This window comes from Chiloscyllium plagiosum, chromosome 34, assembly GCF_004010195.1.
Source record: "Chiloscyllium plagiosum isolate BGI_BamShark_2017 chromosome 34, ASM401019v2, whole genome shotgun sequence".
In the NCBI taxonomy this organism is placed as follows: domain Eukaryota; kingdom Metazoa; phylum Chordata; class Chondrichthyes; order Orectolobiformes; family Hemiscylliidae; genus Chiloscyllium; species Chiloscyllium plagiosum.
In genome coordinates, this window is record NC_057743.1 from 4,922,369 (window position 1) to 4,942,121 (window position 19,753).

At 39.7% G+C, this 19,753-nt stretch overlaps 1 protein-coding gene across 6 annotated transcripts in view; it reads left to right on the top strand.

Annotated features, from left to right (window-relative positions):
- tmem269 (transmembrane protein 269) overlaps positions 1-19,753 on the top strand; it is an 85,646-nt gene that overhangs the window by 20,618 nt on the left and 45,275 nt on the right. For 3 of the 6 annotated variants that reach the window (XM_043675515.1, XM_043675519.1, XM_043675517.1), the window contains exon 2: positions 1,878-1,936. In XM_043675515.1, coding sequence (XP_043531450.1) covers positions 1,912-1,936 — 25 coding nt within the window. In that variant the 5' untranslated portion in view covers positions 1,878-1,911. Of the gene's footprint in view, positions 1-1,877; positions 1,937-4,306; positions 4,973-19,753 lie in introns of those variants that run through there. The other 3 variants (XM_043675516.1, XM_043675518.1, XR_006309250.1) reach the window with 2 other exon arrangements.

Genomic DNA, 19,753 nt, shown 5'->3' on the forward strand with positions numbered 1-19,753 from the left:
CAGTCGGAAGATAAGTCGCTCCTCCTCCGACCGTCGGGTTGTTGTGGTTTGGCGGTGGATGAGTCCAATGACCTGCATATCCTCGGTGGAGTGGGAGGGGGAGTTGCGGAGCGATTCAGAGAGCACCTCTGGGCCAACCCAATCACCCTGTAGCACAGCATTTCCACTCCCCCTCCCACTCCACCGAGGATATGCAGGTCATTGGACTCATCCACCGCCAAACCACAACAACGCGACGGTCGGAGGAGGAGCGTCTTATCTTCCGACTGGGAACCCTCCAACCACAGGGGATGAACTTGGACTTCACCAGTTTCTTCATCCCCCCTCCCCTTGTCTCAGCCGAATCCCTCCAGCCCGGCTCCGCCTTCCTGACCTGCAGTCTTCTTGTTGACCTCTCCGCCTCCATCCTACTCCGACCTATCACCCTCACCTTGACCTCTTTCCACCTATCACATTTCCAACGCCCCTCCTCCAAGTCCCTCCTCCCTACCTTTTATCTTCTCCTGCTGAACACTCTCTGCTCATTCCTGAAGAAGGGCCTGTGCCCGAAACGTCGAATCTCCTGTTCCCTGGATGCTGCCTGACCTGCTGTGCTGTTCCAGCAATAAAGTTTCAAGGAAGAGGATATCACCTATTAAGACTACTAAGATTACAAAAAGAATAAAATGATAATACTATGGACTACATCTGAATGCACATAGTTCATTTGTTTTGTTTCAAATGCTGAGGGCAAATAGGAATTAATAGTTAAGACCTGAGAACCATGGTTGCAGGATGATATGGATTGGTACCTGAATATTAAAGGGTATAGGACCTATTCATAAAGGATAAGAAAAAGTAGAGGTGTTACTGTTTGCTAATGATGGAGTTAGCACAATAGAGAGAGAGAGAGAGGACTTGAGTTCTGAAAAAGCAGGATGAAAAAATGGTTTGGAAAGAGAATTAAAGCAAGCATCATTTATTGGAATGGTGTACAGGCCACAAAAATAATTGCACAGTCGGGTTGAAGGTAAAGGAAGAAGTAATGGGAGCTTGTCAGAATGGTTCGATGTTAATGAGAAATTTTAATTAACATATCGGTAAACAAAGGTAGCCTATATGGGATGTTCAAGGAGTTTTTTAAAACAATTTCTTAACGGCAAGTTCTGGAGCCAACCAAAGCACTGGGATAAGTTCAAGGTAGTCTGATAGAATCAATAGAAAATTATGTTTGAACAATCAGTTGGAATTCTTTGGATGTGTGATTAAAGAGGGACTGATAGATGTAGTGTACTTAGATTTCTAGAAATCTATCTGATAAAGGGCTATATCAGAAGTTATTGTGAAAATAAAAGCTCATTGTGCAATCCATGCACCTTGTTATTTCAGCATGCTTTGAAAAAGTGTACATGTTTTTCTCTATCTCCATTTGCTTTCACACATCACTTGCAGCTGCTTTGGATCAGTGAAGTTCAATGCGTTTGATTGGAGTTACAGAACAGAGCATAGAATCATACAACACAAGAATGGAGCCTTTGACCCATGGAGTTGTGCCTAACATGATGCTAAATTAACTAATCCCTTCTGACTGCCCTTGGTCCTTATCCCTCCATTCCTTGCACATTCCTAAAAATGTAAAATAAGTGCTAAGTCTAAAGGTATTAATTATTTGGACACCATTTTGCCACAACAGGTACACTTTACATACCTGAAAGTAACCTTACTGAATTGAACAAACGCTCCAATCTGAACCACAAGTATATAATGTTCAATTTTCAGATTTTTAAAAAATATTTCATCCTTGCTTGTCCAATTTTTTTTTTTCCAAATGTGGATTGAAATGTTGTTAGTTGGTTAATTCCTAATGTGACTGTCAATTTGTTTTATCTATCTTTCAGCAGAAGATTAATCTCTTTCACAAGTTAAGACAAGATGTTTATACTAAGACCCCCTTCCAGTAAGTACATATCGCCAGTCACTTAAGTTTCTGCTGCAGCCTATGAGTTTTCATTCCTGAGTTTCAGCCATTTTTATTTTAGCTTTTCTGACATCTAAAACCTATGTATAAATCGAGTTTAAAATAATATATCTTGCTTTCTGATATTAGAACATACAAGTGTAAGTAATTATTAATTGCTGCAAAACAAAATACTACCAGCAACTATTTCTAATGAATTCTAGCTAAGTCAGTGTTTGGTGTTTAGTTTCCAGAAGAGCTTGAAGTGATGGTACCTGGAGATGAGGAGTGAGAACAGGACTAAATTCAAATTGACATTTGGTGTATTTTGTGCAGTTCTAGTTATCATAATACAGAAAGGATGTGGAGACTTTAGACAGGTTGAAAAAGAGATTTGCCACATTGATATGTATTAGCTATATGGAGAGATTGGACAAATTTGTTTGGATTGTTTTCACTAGATTAAAGACAGGATTCTTGGCAGTGTGGAGGAACAAAGGGATCTTGGTGTTCAAGTGCTTGATTCCTCAAAGTTGCCACCCAAGTGGGTAGGGTTGTTAAGAAAGCATATGGTGTTTTGGCTTTCATTTAACAGGGGGATCGAGTTTAAGAGCTGCGAGGTTTTCCTGCAGTTCTACAAGACTCTGGTGAGACCATACTTGGAATATTGTGTCCAGTTCTGGTCACCCTATTATAGGAAAGATACAGAGGCTTTGGAGGGTGCAAACAAGGTTTACCAGGATGCTGCCTGGACTGGAGGGCTTGTCTTCCGAAGAGAGGTTGACTAAGCTCAGACATTTCTCTCTGGAGAGAAGGAAGAAGAGAGGTGACCTGATCGAGGTATACAAGGTAATGATAGGTGTGGATAGAGTCAATAGCCAGAGACTTTTCCCCAGGGCAGGATTGACTGAAACGAGGGGTCATAGTTTTAAGATATTGGGAGGAAGGTATAGCAGAGACATCAGAGGTAGGTTTTTTTACGCAGACAGTTGTGAATGCAATGCCAATGGTGGTGGTGGAAGCAGAGTCATTAGGGACATTTAAGTGACTGCTGGACATGCACATGGACAGCAGTGAATTGAGGGATGCGTAGGTTAGGTTATTTTATTTTAGATTAGGAATAATCCTCTAGAGAAAATGGTGGGCCGAAGGGCCTGTTCTGTGCTGTACCTTTCTATGTTCTATGTCAGAGGTTGATAGAAGTATAGAAAATTGAGGCATGGATAGGGTAAATAGTCTTGAGTTATTTTTCAAAGGTGGAAATGTCAAATGCTAAAGGGGAATTGCTTAAGGTAAAAGAGAGAATATCTAAAGGAGATGTGAGGAGCAAGATTTTTACTTGGCACAGAGGATGTTCGATGCCTGGAATGTGCTGCCAAGGTAAGTGGTAGAAGCAGATACAATAGCAATGCTTAAGAGGCGTCTAGGCAGACACATAAGCAGGCAGGGATTGAGGGATATGGACCATGTGCAGGCTGCCACAATTGGCTTATAATGGCTTCATGGCTGCCACAGACATAGGTCAAAGGGCCTTTCCTGTGCTGTACTGTTCTATATTCTGAATATAGCCATAGTTTGACTGAACATCACCTGGATAGAATTTTTGCTCTTAACAATTCAGTTCTTATGGAGTAAAATGGTATTTTATTTTAGTTACTTCACTGCAGAAGCACCAGAAATTGTCCCCTTATAGTTTAAAATTATATGTAGCGCACTGTTGTCTTTGTTGAGTAGGAATCTGAGAAGCTAGCCAGAGTCTACGGAACATAAGCCAAGAAGCTTCCACTTGGGGGAGCCGCTAAGTGATTGCATGCTTCAGAAGAATCCTGGGCTTCAAACAGTGTTTGCCTTGCAAGTTTTTTCTGTCGTGAAATACAGATGGAGATGGCCCATTAAGGTAGAACAGCTATCTTTTTGGGCCAAAAGTGAGGGATTCTTTTTAAATAGGGATCTGATGAACTGGATCCCATTGGTGGAAGTTTTGTTAATAACTAACAATGGGAAACTTTGCTTCTTAACTGCGATTTTGCTTTTGCTTAAGATGAGAAGCAGGACCCCTACTTGAAACTTGGATTTGTTGGAATATTGAAATATGTTTGAATATGCTGACTATATAATGACATGATCTAATAGAATATAGTTTTATCAGGTTGTAAAACCACATGATAAGCTGACAAATTGTTCTCTTGTGATACTTGCTTGGTATAAGAGAAATGTAACAAAGTGAAGCTCAATAGTAGTGTGATCCTTGCATTTGAATAATGGCTTTTTCATTTGAAATGAAATGTAACATATTTTAAAACTCTGGAAAAAAAAGTAATCTTTAAAATGACGTGAGTGGCTATACTAATATTGATTCTCTCCCCACAGCTCTCCACTCCCCAAATTGTCTTCATGTTCAAACCAAGCAGAAGTGAATGATAACAAAAATGATACTATGTAAAAGTTACATAGATTTTATATTCTTGTATTTGCTTAATATTGCTAGGATTTTATTGCAGAATCTATTTTCATAAAGCTCCATTTTTAAATAAATGTGTTCTTGTGTTGGCATTAATTGGTTTGTATATTCAGCAAAAGTCAGCAGTGCCAGTTTCCTAGTCTCAGTAAAAAGAATAAACGTGTAACAAGTGTGACCATGATAATTTCCATCCCTTTGAAAGAATTATAGTTACTTTGAAGAGCTAGAATCCATCATTCAGCCAAATGTTTGAAGAAGCATTATTTTGTTGTACATTTTTAACACCAAGTGGTGACAAAATGTTTGTGTTCCTAATAATGAATGCTAATAACATTAGAATATTAGAAATAACTCACATGAAAGAAAACAGAATACCTAAGTTAATGACAATTGTTGCTGATGGCATGTTTGTAATACTGTGTTCACTAACACACCTAAGTCAATTCTTAGACTTTTGAATGTTTGCTGTTCAGCGAGTAGAAGAAAAATAGTATCATGTTATAGTTTGTTGATGTGGTTCTGTTCGCTGAGCTAGGAATGTGTTGCAGACATTTCGTCCCCTGTCTAGGTGACATCCTCACTGCTTGGGAGCCTCCTGTGAAGCGCTTCTGTGATGTTTCCTCCGGCATTTATAGTGATTTGTATTTGCCGCTTCCGGTTGTCAGTTCCAGCTGTCCGCTACAGTGGCCGGTATATTGGGTCCAGGTCGATGTGCTTATTGATTTGAATCTGTGGATGAGTGCCATGCCTCTAGGAATTCCTTGGCTGTTCTGTTTGTTTGTCTTGCCCTATAATAGTAGTGTCGTCCCAGTCAAACTCTTGTTGCTTGTCATCCGCGTGTGTGGCTACTAAGGATAGCTGGTCGTGTCGTTTCGTGGCTAGTTGGTGTTCATGGATGCAAACAGGAAGACAGCTAACGGTCTGCATCCATGAACACCAACTAGCCACGAAATGACATGACCAGCTATCCTTAGTAGCCACACACTCCAGATGACAAGCAACATGAGTTCAACTGGGATGATACTACCATTATAGGGCAAGCCAAACAGAGAATAGCCAGGGAATTCCTAGAGGCATGGCACTCATCCACAGATTCAATCAATAAGCACATCGACATGGACCCAATATACCGGCCACTGCAGCGGACAGCTGGAACTGACAACCGGAAGCGGCAGGTACAAATCACTATAAATGCCGGAGGAAACATCACAGAAGCGCTTCACAGGAAGCTATTCATACATCCATCCTGATGCTTTTTAAATGTTATAATTGTACCAGCCTCCCACTTCCTTTGGCAGTTCATTCCATACATGCACCACCGTCTGCATGGAAGAAATTACCCCTTAGTTCCCTTTTATAAATTGTTCCCCTTTCAACTTCAGATTTTCACGTTAGGGAAAATACCTTGTTTATTTACCCTGTCCATGCCCTTCATGATTTTATAAACCTCTAAGGTCACCCCTCAGCTTCCGGCACTGCAGGGAAAATAGTCCTGGCCTATTCAGTCTCTCTCTGCAACCCTGGCAACATCCTTGTAAATTTTTTTCTGAACACTTTCAAGTTTCACAACATCCTCCCCATAGGAGGACACCAGAATTGTACGCAATATTTCAGAAGTTGCCGAACCAATGTTCTGTACAGCCGCAACATGACCTCCCAATCCTATACTTAATGTACTGACCAATAAGGGCAAGGTCTAACTGTGACTCCACTTCCAAGGAACTATGAACCTGCAGTCTGAGATCTTTGTTCAGCAGCACTCCCCAGGATGTTACCATTAAATATAAAAGTTGTGCATTTATTTGCCTTTTCTAAAGTGCAGCAAATTGCATTTATCTAAATTAAACTCCACCTGCCACTCCTCTGCCCACTGGCCCAACTGATCAACATCCTATTGTACTCTGAGGTAGCCTTCTCTGCTGTCCACTACATCTCTAATTTGGTGTCATCTGCAAACTTTCTAACCATAGCCTGTGTATGTTCATATCTAAATCAGTTATATAAATGACAAGAAGCAGTGAACCCCACAATGATCCTTGTGGCACACTGCTGCTGCAGTCTTAAAAAAAACAACCCTCCACTACCCTCTATCATCTACCTTTGAGCAAGTTCTTTATCAAAATAGCAAGTTCTGCCTGTATTCCATGTGATCTAACCAGTCTAGTAAGGCGTTCAACAAGGTTCCTCATGGTAAAGTCCAAATAGATCATTTCCACAGCTCTGCCTCATCAATCCTTTTCAAAACTTCATCAAAAAACTCAAGTTAGACACTATTTCCCACGCACAAAGCCATGTCAACTATCCATAATCAGTCCTTGCCTTTCTAAATATATGTAAATTCTGTCCCTCAGGATTTCCTCAAACAACTTACACATTACTGATGTCAAGCTCACCGCTGTATAGTTGCCTGGCCTTTCCTTGCCACCTTAAATAGTTGCACCATATTAGCCAACCTCCAGTCTTCCAGCAGCTCACCTGTGACTAACAATGATACAAATAAATGGGTGTAATTATTTTCTTTTTGGTTCTCTCCAGGTCATTTTATGCAATGTTTTGCTTGAAAATGCATGACATTTTAAGTGCTTTGAATTCCATTTTGCATATCATGCGTCACTTGCAAATCAGATTATGACAAAGCCTGGATATGAGTCTCAGCAATAGTTTCTGAACACTGCTGTAAGAAATCAACTAGATTGCACTAGTGTCAGTCTTCCTTAATGCCTCAGGCAATGGAAACTTAGAAACTGTTCAGTAATAATGTTCTTGCCAAATAGTAGACAAATAGTGCCACCAGTTAATATGCTTCAGCATTTGCATGGAAGAAGTAACATTGACCATCTTTCAAAGTGTTCCATTGTTTAAAGGTTCAAATGTTCTTAAAGTGACAACACACCTAAATTATGTTCCCACTGAAGTCGTGCACAGTAACCTTTCCAGCATGGAATGCTTGACTAAGTCATGTCAGAATTTTGGAATTTTCTTGATTTAGAATTTCTAACCATAGGTTATGAAAACAAATGTGCCAGTAGAAATATTTACCAAACCATAAGACCTTCAGAAAACAGTAATGAGTTTGTTTTGTTTTACTTACCCAAAAACTGTATCTTCCTTGATTCTGTTTCCAACCATCATATATTAAATTAATGTCATGAGTTTCTTGTGTCTGCTCAAACTATATTTTTTGACAATTGGTTCTCAACAATAGAGTTCTAGACAGGAAAGTTACATTGTATTTTGTTCACAAGTGTTTTTGGAGTTGGGTTTAAGACTCTGAAAGATGTGAACACTATTCTGGTGTACAGTGAAAAGTGTTGCATTGATGTACTGCATTTAATGGAGAGAAGAAGGTGTAAAACTTTCTTGAAATTTTATTTTTATAATTAAATGTTTTTCAGCTACCTATTTTCAATGTGAAAAATTCTGATGGAGCATGCAAGAACATTTAAAGAGGAAATAAGTAATTATAATGAGTTGCCCTCCTGAACTTGTATGACCCATTCTTGAATCTTAAGTGTGGTGCTGGAAAAGCACCGCCAGTCAGGCGGCATCCGAGGAGCAGGAGAGTCTCCTGCTCCTCGGATGCTGCCTGACCGTTTGTGCTTTTCCAACACCACAGTCTTTGACTCAGACCTCCAGCATCTGCAGTCCTCACTTTCTCCATTCTTGAATCTGCATTTGTCCAGCACAACATGCTATTAACTGATGGGGAGAGCCTCCATTCTTAATAAATATGGAGCCCAGAAGAGCAGGAGTGCTTCTTCCAACACTATGTTTAAACAAAAATGCAGACCATTTCTCCACCCTCTACTGAAACCCCGGCAACAGATTTGGCTTTTTCTGGTTCTAGTTCACTCTTTGGAGAGTTCCTCCTGTAAACGGCTTAATGTCATCAAATATCAAGGCTTTCTCAAACCTAACCAGTTAGCTGCAGGATCAGATCCTTTTATCTTTCCAGCCTTTTCTTAATCTAATCCTTTGTGACCAAAAATGTACACATCTGAATTATAGACCTTGTGTGAGTGCAAGAAGGAAGATGAACTTGTAATCACAAGGGCTGAGAATTAAAACCCCTGCACGTGAAGTCATTGTTGGAAACTGTGATGTAATTTCAGTGTTTTGTATGAATATGTCCACCATAGCAAAATTAATATCATTTGTTACAATCCTGTGGAGACTAATCTGAGAGACACCTCTCAAATGACGAATGCAAGTAAATTAACAAGCTTTCATTTTAAACTGAATTTAAGAATTGTACTGCAAAATAAACAGATCAAATAGTATATTGAATTAAAGAAAAGGTACTTTTGCATTAACTAATGCAATCCAGATGTATCATTTCAATCATTTTTGCTATACGTTAATACTTCTGGCAATGCATAGTATTACAAGAATGTGCCTATAGTTTCCTTCAGGTTCACTGCTTCCTACCATGATAATTCAAAATTTCTAAAGCCCTTTAAAATCCATTCAACTCATTGAATTATCCAGATCTGACATTCAATTGCACCTTTGTGACTCCTTATTCCTTAAATTCCCAAAAGTTGCATCCATTCTATTCCTTTCCTTTCAAGCAGAAAACTAACTCTCTTGAATAGTCAAAAATAGAAACTGCTAGAAAAGCTCAGGAAGGTCTGGCAACATCTGTGGAGAGAAATCTGTTAACGTTTTGGATCAAATTACCCTTCCTCAGAACAGAGGTAGTCCTTCTCTGCTCATTACAGCAGGAGCTACCTTCCTTCTTCATATCGTGGTAATTGCTTTGACTCTCTCAATGTGGCTCAAAAGATTAGCTGCCCTCCTACAGTAGATTGCTATGAAAGTGTGGTACTGCCAACTTGATTTTTCAAGAGGTTTCTGTTTGATTTTCATGTCATGACAACCACATTGCACAAGCATGTCTCTGAATTTAGGTGTTTCTAGAATTTTCCTCCTTGGTGAACTTGGGTCCGCTACGTACATGATACCTTTTGTCATCACAAAACAAAACAGAAGAGACATTCAACATCATCAACAATACCCTCACAGGCATAAAGTTCACCAAGGAGGAAGAAACCGACAAACTCGCATTCCTGGATGTCACAGTCGAAAGAAAGGACAACGGAGAACTACAAACCTGCATATACAGAAAACCGACAAACACTGACCAAATACTTAACTACAACAGCAACCATCCCAACACACACAAACAAAGTTGTATCAGAACACTATTCCAACGAGCCACCACACACTGCAGCACAGACGAACTTCGTGGACAAAACCAACATCATCTACAAAATTCCATGCAAGGACAGCCACAAACACTACGTAGGACAAACAGGAAGAAAGTTAGCCACCAGGATACGCAAACACCACAAAAAGACACGACCCTCTCTCGCTCGTAGCCCTACACATGGATGAAAAAAAAACACCATTTCCACTGGGACAACACATCTATCCTGGGACAGGCTAAACAAAGACATGCCAGACAATTCCTAGAGGCCTGGCACTCCAACCACAACACCATAAGCGCAAACACAGATCTGGATGCCATCTATCAACCCCTCAGAAAATGAACAGGAAATGACATCACCATAAACCCCAGGAACCCCATCCAGGAGAAAGATCTAAATAGAAAGCAGGAGACAACAGCTTTGCTTCACTTGGAGGTCGCCACTGATGTTACCTAGCCAGGTAATGAAACGTCTGGATATCAAACCTACAGCTCAGCGAACAAACCTATACCCTAAATTCCAAAGAGGTCTAGGTGCATTGATCATTAAAATGTCATGTATGGGGAAAAAAAAGCAAATACTAATGTAATTCTGGCCTTTACATCTAAAAGTCAAAGAACAGAGGAAGAAGCCCTCATACAGCTGTACAAAACCATGGTTGCATTACGCCTACAGTCATTGAGATCTACAGCACAGAAAAAGCCCACCGAGTTTTCTGGGCACCCAATTATTTCAACTTAGTTTTGAGCACTTGGCCCTTAACCTTTATATGCTTTGGCCTTGCAAATGCACATCTAAATACTTTTTAAATGTTATGAGGGCTTCTACCTTCCTTACAGGCGGTGAGTTCCAGATTCCCACCACCCTATGGATGAAAACATTTTCTCCTTGCATCCTCTCTAAATGTCCTGCCCCTTTAAATCTATACCCAATGGTCATTTCTCCATTCACCAAGAGGAAGAGTTCCTTTCTGCCTACCCCTGTCTATGCCCCTCACTTGAAGCACTCAGTCGTTCCTCAAGTTTGTGTGTATATAGGCCTTGGATTGAATGATAACTATATCCAAGAGTCACTTATCAGGAAATGTTGCACAAACTAGATGGAATTCCCAGGAATTTATAAAGTTGAGAGATTCAATCAAAGCTTTTGCAATGTTAAAAGGAAACTAGTCGACTAGATAAAAACAAATTATTAATGCTGATTAAAATCTAGGACTAGAAAATAGTCTTAAGCATTACAATGGACGTTTCAGGAGTGAAATTAGTGTTATGGCCCAGACCAAACCCCCTCAAAATAATCAGAAGATAGTCTAGATCGTAACTTTTTCTTAATTTCAAGGTAAATGTTGTGTTCCAGATGCAATTCAGTTGGTCAAAATACCAGATTTAAAGCAAATCACACTCTATTCATCAATTATAATTAAAATACTACAAAAGAAAAAAGGAATTGAATACCTTAACTCTATTGAAAAACTTAGCAGAATATTAGATACAGTAACTATTACTATTTGTTCCAATAGACAAATTCAGAAAACAGGTCGTTTCACATGCAACTCCAGTGGCAGGAAGAGAATCCCCAGCTTTTGGCTGTAACTGAGAGGGGAAAAAAATAGCTTCCACTTCAAGACCCCAACAGCAACTGCTAAAAGATTTTTAAAAAACACTCCTGGTTCTGTGGGAGCTTGACCACACCCATTTAGACTACTTCTGTTGTTCCAACATTTTTGTATCCCAAAGGCCTCCGAAGTTGTTCATTCTAGTGGTTGTTGTAGACAGCTCTCCAGCTTTGCTTTAAAATTCTCCTTTTTTAAAAAAGGGCAAAATATAACTCTTAAAGCCACAGTATCGTCATACCTTTTTAGAAAAAATACATTAATATACAAATTTGGCTTTGTTTTTAAAAACTTATGATTTTGCACTACTAGCGTACAATGTGTATGCATTACATGAAGGATGTAAATGTTGATTACTCCAGTCTATTTCAGTCTGTTATTTTCCCCGCCTCTGAATGCCTGTGTCTTTCTTCATCAGAGTCACAATATTGCATTGGCATTATCTTGTCCTGCCATGTATAATTTTCAAATTGAATGGCTACAATAATTTCCATTTAAACAGTCTGAAATTTTTGTCCTTAAATGTCTCCAAAAACTGTAAGGTTATAGTCACTATGTACGATTGTCTCGGACAAATTACTGGCAATATAACTGTTGGAATGTTGCAACACTAACACCATCTACTGATGATTATTCAATTTTCTGGAGAAATGCCTAGTAAGTCTTTCTATCTTCTCATCATTTTGCAAGATTACAGTGCTGACACCTATATCACTCATCGATAGCCACTTTAGTACTTTACATAATTAGGTGTGGCTAACACTGGGGCAGTGATTAACACAGGTTTTAGGCTATCAAATACCTTTGGACAGTCCTCCATCCATTGATATTTCATGCACTTGTACAATAAGTCACTCAGTGGAGCAAATTCAGTACAAACTTCTGAAAACAAATGTACTCAATCCCAGGAATTAGAGTGTTGCCCACTTCATCGACTGTATGGGAAGCTCCCCACTAACCTTTATTTTAGCATCTTGTTGGACCATCTATCGCTGTCCCTATGTGGCCCAGGAACATTACTTGGGCTTTTGCAAGCGAACTCTTAGCCAGGTTTATCACCAAGCCCGCTTCCCGAAGTCGATCGAACAATTTCAATAAATGCGGCATATGTTCCTTCCATGTGTGACTTTAAAAAAAAAACAAGAAGTTGTTGATGTACACCACACAATTAGGTAATCTCAGAATTGCTTTATTGGTTAGTCTTTAAAATATGGCTGGTGCATTTTTCATACAAAATGGCATGACTTTAAACTGGTACAGTCTGTTCGGTGTCATGAAAGCCAAAATTGTCTTCGCTGTTACAAATAAAGTTGCCTGCCAGTATCGTCCGTTTCAGTCCAACTTAGAAATACAAGTTTTTTTTGTCCCACCTTCTCAATATAGTCTTCCGGACGTGGAATACGGCATGAATCAGATTTTGTAACTGCATTGACTGTGTGATAGTCCACACATAATTATTAGGTACCATCAAGTTTTGGCACCATCACTATTGGTGAGCTCCATTTGTTGCAACTCATTTCAATTATGTAGTCTTTGAGCACATGTTCAATCCCTTTTTGAACCTGTGCCAACTTTAGAAAGTTAAATCTCTATAAAGATGTTGCTTAATTGCAACAGCACTTCCTATGTCATTTGTAATTAAATTAATACTTCCCAGCTTATTCCCACATATCTCCCTATGTGATTGTAATAACTCTTTCAGGTCATTTCAGTTTTATTCTGGAAGGTAACTCAGTAATTTATTCCAGTTTTTGAGAACATTGTCTTTGTTCAATTTAATTTGTGGAATGCCCAATTCAGAATCATCTGAATTTAGTTCTTCACTCAGTGTTGTAGCCAGCAACACATTCTCCTCTTGCTTTTCTTCCTTATCAAAACGCCTTTTGAGCATGTTCACATGACAGGCTCTGAGATTTCTTTCGATCTTGCATTCTTATCAAATAATTCACCTCACTCAATTTCCTTTTGATTTGATAAGGCCTATTAAACCTTGCTTTTAAAGGATCACCCAGCACTACAAGCAACTCCCCATGAATTCCATATATTACGACCTTTTCTGGCAATACTACTTGTGAATTACATACCTCCTCATCTCTCCCCATCAGATATTGGCTTGCGCCTATATCTGTAAAATTTGAATTTCTTTACCTGTTCCTGGTATACATGAGTGAACTTTACCCTCGCAAGTAAATTTTTTAAAGAGATCTGGCACTTTCTTCTGGAATACCTTTTTAGCTTCAACAATGCTTTCCTTTACCACTTTAACAAAATTCACTGGCTCATCCTGTTTTCCCACATCCATCTTTCCAATGCTTTTTGTAAACCACCAGCACTGTGACTTCATGTGGCCTACTTTATTGCAGTGAAAACAATCAAGACTTTTTTTTAATTTCTCTTTCCCATTCATGAGTTTCCATTTTACCGTGGTAAATTATCTTTACTACCTTCACCATCTCCTTTTCCCTTATCACCTGAGGATTTCTCATTTTCCCAATTTCTCTCCTGCGCAGACTGAAATTGATATCAGCAACCAAACTTTGATATATGAACCAAATCATAATCTACTACCATTTCTGCTGCTAATCTTGCAGTTTTAACTCTCTTGCTCTTCCACATGACTTCTCACTTCTTCAGGAAGTGAATTTTTGAACTCCTCCAAAATAACCATCTCTCTAAGGGAGTCATATGTTTGATCTATTTTCAATGCCCTTCTCCACCTATCAAAATTACTTTGTTTGAACCTTTCAAACTCAATGTGCGTTTGACCAGGGTCCCTCTTTAGATTCCTGATATGTCGTCTGTAGGCTTCTGGTACTAACTCATATACACTTAAGATGGCATTTTTCACCTCCTTATACTCCACAGATACCTCCTCTGATAATGATGTGAATACCTCACTAGATCTACCTGCCAATTTTGTTTGGATAACAATACCCACATGGTTAGTGGCCATTTTATTTGTTTAGCCACCTTCTCAAATGAAATGAAAAAAGCTTCTACATCCTTCCTGTCGAACTTAGGCAATACTTGGACATATTTAACAGATCCCCATCAGGTACAATGGGTTTGGTCCTGATTGTTATCTTCCTCATTAAGCCTAACTTCTACCATCACCTACACCCTTTTACATTGACTTTCCTCTCTATATGCTAACTTCTGAAGTTCAAACTCTTTCTCACTTTCTGCTTTTAATCATAACTCAAACTGTTTAATTTCCTTTTCATCTTCATGCTGCTTCATTTTCAATTGACTTTCAGTCATTTCCAAATGTTCTGATGGTATTCCTGGCAATTGTAAATACTGTGCAATTGCTACAACTACCTCCCCTTTCCTCGCCGACACAGATCACCCAAACTCCTGCATGTTTGCCAATTCCAAAAGTCAAGCTTGCTCACTTACTGTAAAATTTCCAAAGTGACCTCTTCCACCCCCAGGAAACTTAGTAACTGAAAGAGCCATTACTACACAAAGCACACCCTGTTTAAACCAACTGAATTCAACACCCAAAATAAAAGACAGTAACACTTGTCACTCCCCACTTAGCACTCCTGTTTGAGTCCAATAACCCTAAATTCATTCTGAAATTAAAGATTTTAATCCTACCAGAATTCCCAATTTGTTATGGACTAGGCCAAGCCCTTTCAAAATATTCAGAAGATAAACTAGATGCTGCTTTTTCCCTATTTCAAAGGTAAATGTAAGATGTTGTTTTCCAGATGCAATTTGTTTTGTCACGCCACCAGATTTAAAGCAAAACACACTTTATTTTTCATCTACTATAGTTAATATACAACAGAAGAAAGAAGAAATTGGAATAACTTTATTGGAAAACTTAACAGAATAATAGGTACAATAACTATTACTATTTAACTGTTCCAATCTAGCAACATCCTATAAACATACCCTGAGCAAAAGGCAAATTCAGAAAACAGGTTGTCTCACAGATAACTTCATTATCAGGAAGATAACCCCCAGCTTTTGGCTGTAACCGAGAGGAGGGGAAAAATAGCTTCCACAGAACCCAGAAGCAACTGCTGAAAGGTAAAACTAAAAATTCCATTTTGTTTTGGAAGCTTGACCACACATATTCAAGCTATTGTTCCTACTTTTTAAAAAAAAAGATGCCTCACAAGCTGTTTACTCTAGTGGCTCTGATATACTGCTCAGCAAGTCTCCCTTACCATCTCTCTTCAAAGTAAAATGAGGACAAAATACACCTCTTAAAGCCACAGTATTGTCACATTAGGAGATCCCTAAATTCAAAAGGCAGTAGGAGTTTGGAATATTTCCACCAATCGCAATTGATGCAAGATCAATTATTAACTCTAAATGGGAGTTTGATGTTAACAAATGTATTGAAGCGTATGGAGGTGGAGCCCCTGCCCACTCCTTTTTCCTACCACAGAGTAAAAGTGAGAACTTGCACATTCAGTCTTTGGCTCACCTTCCAGCTTCTTAGCAACTATCAGGCCATCAATAGGGTTGACAAGCAGGAGGCTGGAAGAACACAGCAAGCCAGACAGCAACAGGAGGTGGAGACATTTCATGGGTAACCCTTCTTCAGGACTGGAGGTGGTGGAAGGGGAGCTGCAAATAAAGGGGTTGATGGGGGGAGAGAAGAATGGTGAAGTGGGGATAAGTGAAGACAGGTACAGAGTATGACCTGGGTTGGTCAATGGGAGGAATAAATCCACTAAGTGGGAAGAGTGGATGGGAGGGGGAGGGACTTGGAAGGGTGTTGGAGGAAGGGAAGTTGTTTGAAATTGGAGAACTCAATGTTGAGTCCTCCAGGCTGTAGGCTGCCCAGGTGGAAGATGAGGTGGTGTTCCTCCAATTTGCAGTTTGGGTTCATTGTGCCAATGAAGGAGGCTAAGGGTGGTCATGTCGGAAAAGGAAGGGGAATTAAAACAGATGATGACTGGCTGGCCTGGTTGTTCGGCAAGTATCTCGGCCAGCCCTGCAGTGACCTCCCAGTCACCGCCTATTTTAATTCCCCTTCCCACTCCCTTTCCAACATGATGATCCTTGGCCTGCTCCATTGCCACATCGAACCAAAACGCAATTGGATGAACGGAACCTCATCTTCTGCCTGGGCAGCCTACAACTAGGAGGACTCAACATTGAGTTCTCCAATTTCAAATAACTTCCCATCACTTCTCATAACACCCTTCACAGCCCCCCCCACCACCGCCACTCCTCCCAGCCATCTACCGGATTCATTCCTCCCATTGACCAACCAGGTCATACCCGCTACCTGTCTTCACCTGTCCCCACTTCACCACCCTGACCCCACCACCCCCTTTATCTGCAGCTTGCCTTCCACCCACCCCAGTCCTGAAGAAGGGTTACACCTGACGCATCAACTTCTCCGCCTCCTGATGCTGCCTCGCTTGCTGGGTTCTTCCAGCCTCTTGCTTGTCTACCATGGATTCCAGCTTCTGCAGGTTTTTTTTTGCTTCCAACCAGATTAGTAGGGTTGAGGCCAGTCTTCCATTCTTATCTGGTGAGGATCTCCCACCTCCAAGACATTTCAGCTGACTGAACCTCTGGTCCCAGCAGCACCATTAGGAATGCTGGCCACTGCTTGAACTGCATCCGAATCCCAACAGAAATTGTTGAGGGAGCCAGTTTCCAAGATGAAGATGGAGTTATGGGGAATGTGGTTATTGCCAAGATTATAAGAGTCGAGGGGTATGGATGTCCATGCTGAACAGAGCAGGTAAGATGGGGAAATGTAATGGTGGGAAGACCTTGATGGTGTGGGAATTCTCCAGTGGGCGCAAAAGTTCTTTTTCCCTTGCCTGGCCACCAACCAAAACCATGAAAATTACAAGACTTTATTCTAAGGTGAAGTCCTCTCAGTATTTATCTCTGTGTTGGCAGAAGGAAGCCCTAACATTGTCACTGTTCAATAGGTAGTTAGGAGTATAGTGCCACATAATGCTAAAATTGGCAGGTGGGTGGGCCTCCTGACTTTACTGGTCTGTTGGTAATGTGGTGTTGGGGTAAGAAGGTTCTCTTCCTGCTGCTGGAGTCGCATGTAAAAAGGTACCCATAGCATGATGCCCAATTTTACACACTGTCACCTTGTTCCTTGGCTGTCTGAAAAATTGAGCCCCGAAAAATGAACATTTTTGGAAACTGTATAGCTTTTAATTATATTTAAATTAGAACATTTTTATTTGTGATATCTGGCTTTGCATTTTTTTTCATCAGAAAAAAATTAGCTGATTAAAATGTACTAGATGAATGAAACAGAGGACCTTAGTTAAGCTATCGTCATTGGCATGTATTCACTGTAAAGAGATCCACTGACAATTTTAGTTCTATAAAATTGAAATTGCTGTCATGATTTGGAAAGGTTTAGGAATTGTCTATTCAATATTACATATGTTTTAAATATGTTTGTTGTTGAGCAGAGAGAAGGTACTTCCCAGCAGACAGCTGTTAGTGAACAAGGAGGTGCCCCAGGTCTCTTGCAGAACTCCTAGCAAACAGCAACAGTACCAAAGAGCATTGTTGGCAGATGCCAGTGAGCAAGTATCATATCCACTATTGGCAAGAGTGGTGCGGGGAGAGCTTAAAAGGGAGAAAGGACAGTCCTATTTGTGAGTTCATGTGTAGTGACCTATAATTCTAAGTCAATAACAGTCTATTTCACAAGACAACTTGAGAGTGATTCAGTAAAATGTATCACTTGTCCTGACATGCTTTTTAATAGTAATTTCTTTCTTATTCTTTATCTGAAGTTGGGTATGTTGATTCCTTTCATTAGCAAAAAAACTATATTTTGGTAAATTAATGTTGTTAATTTTTCAAATAATCTTTTCAGGAAGACTCAGTTCAATCTCCGTCAATCTAATTCAGGGGATTCCATTAACCTGAAATATACTATGTTGTATTTAAGCTATTGTGTTCCACAAACACCAATGGGCAGATTTTAGTTAATCTTACTGATTGGTTGCAGTGATACTTTTGTAACATTTGATTCATCTTGCATTTCAAGCACTTTATGGTGCATTAGAAATTACAAGTCTCCCTCTGTAATGTTATGTTCTAGAACATTATTAAACATATAGTGGCAGAAGGTTGTCTGAGCTTTGCTCAAAATTCATCCAATTAACTTTGACTGTTCAAAGAGCCAAATTGTGGTTGAAGCTTTCTTTATTCCTTTCCCCAAGCTTGCTTGACATAATTAGCTTCTGTACATTTGAGCCTTTGTAATCGCAGTTTTCTTTTTCACCACCTGCTTCTTTGAGACTTAGCTTTTCCACCTTGTGCACCCCAATATTTCCAGACTTCTCTCATCTAAAATAATTTTTTAAATACAGAGCTGCATCATCTTTCCCAGCACACTCCCTTTAGTGCCCATTGCGAGTGAAATGTTTCCCATCCTCAGTGTGGTGATATCCCATAATTGATTGGCATTCGGAACTGATGATCAGAGACTCTTAGGGAGTTAAGGTTGCAGTAGATAGAAGCAAATTGAGCTCCTTGCTGGAAATCCATTTCAAATACATTAGCATGTCATGCACACTCAATAAAACATCACTTTGCCAGATTAAATAAAATACTTTGAAAGTAACTCCGCAGTGAATGAAAACCAAGTAGTTTCAGATTTGCATTAAAGGTGATGTTGTACAGGTGAAATAACCATCCTGGATAGATTCCAACTGAGGGTTTGTTTTACTTTCATGGAACACTTCATTTGACCACAGGAGAGGAGGCATTATTGCGTTGAGGTTGGCTGGTAGCAGTGCAAGAGGATTGGAACATACCTGAATGATGAAGGGAAAGAGACAGTGTGTATTAGAACATGGCTCATTGAGGGTTTTTGTGGAATACCTACAGCTTGTGGAGAAAGCTGCTTGTAGGCCAGGAAGAGGGTGCTTTCTTCAGGACCAACAAACTATCCCAGTAACCACCTCCATTCCAGCACGAATCTCACCTTCAGGCTAAATGCTAGGCTTGTATTGCTGACTGGATTTAACAAAGCCCTGCCTTTAGTCATTTATTTTTATTTTAGTGCTTTTCAAATTTGGTGATTAAGTAAGCTTTTGATAGGGAAGGGTGTAAAGAGATAGAGAAGAGAGGAATAATTGAAACAATAAGCTAATTGAAGTAGAATTCAGGAATAGAATATTCTACTCCTGTTCCTTGCCTTCCTAAATAAAGAGACATTACTTACCTCCCTGACATCTTATCTTTGAACACCCCACTGATTATTGTTTGGCCTTATTCTGTTTCCCTTCAAATTATTGCCCCCTCAACGATGTAATCTAAAGAGACATCAAATACCACATGTATATTGAAAATTCACAACTCAGTGTCACCATCAATTCTCTCAACCCATCTATGGCCTCCATTGTTTGTTTGTTTGTCAGATATCCAGTTCTTAATGAATGAAAATTTCTTCTAGTTAATCATGGGGAAGAAGTCATTGAGTTCAGCCACTGCCCCCAAATCCATTCTGTGGGCACTAGTTCTCTTCCCTGACTGACCCCCTTTTCAGGATTAAAACCAATTGTTCACAA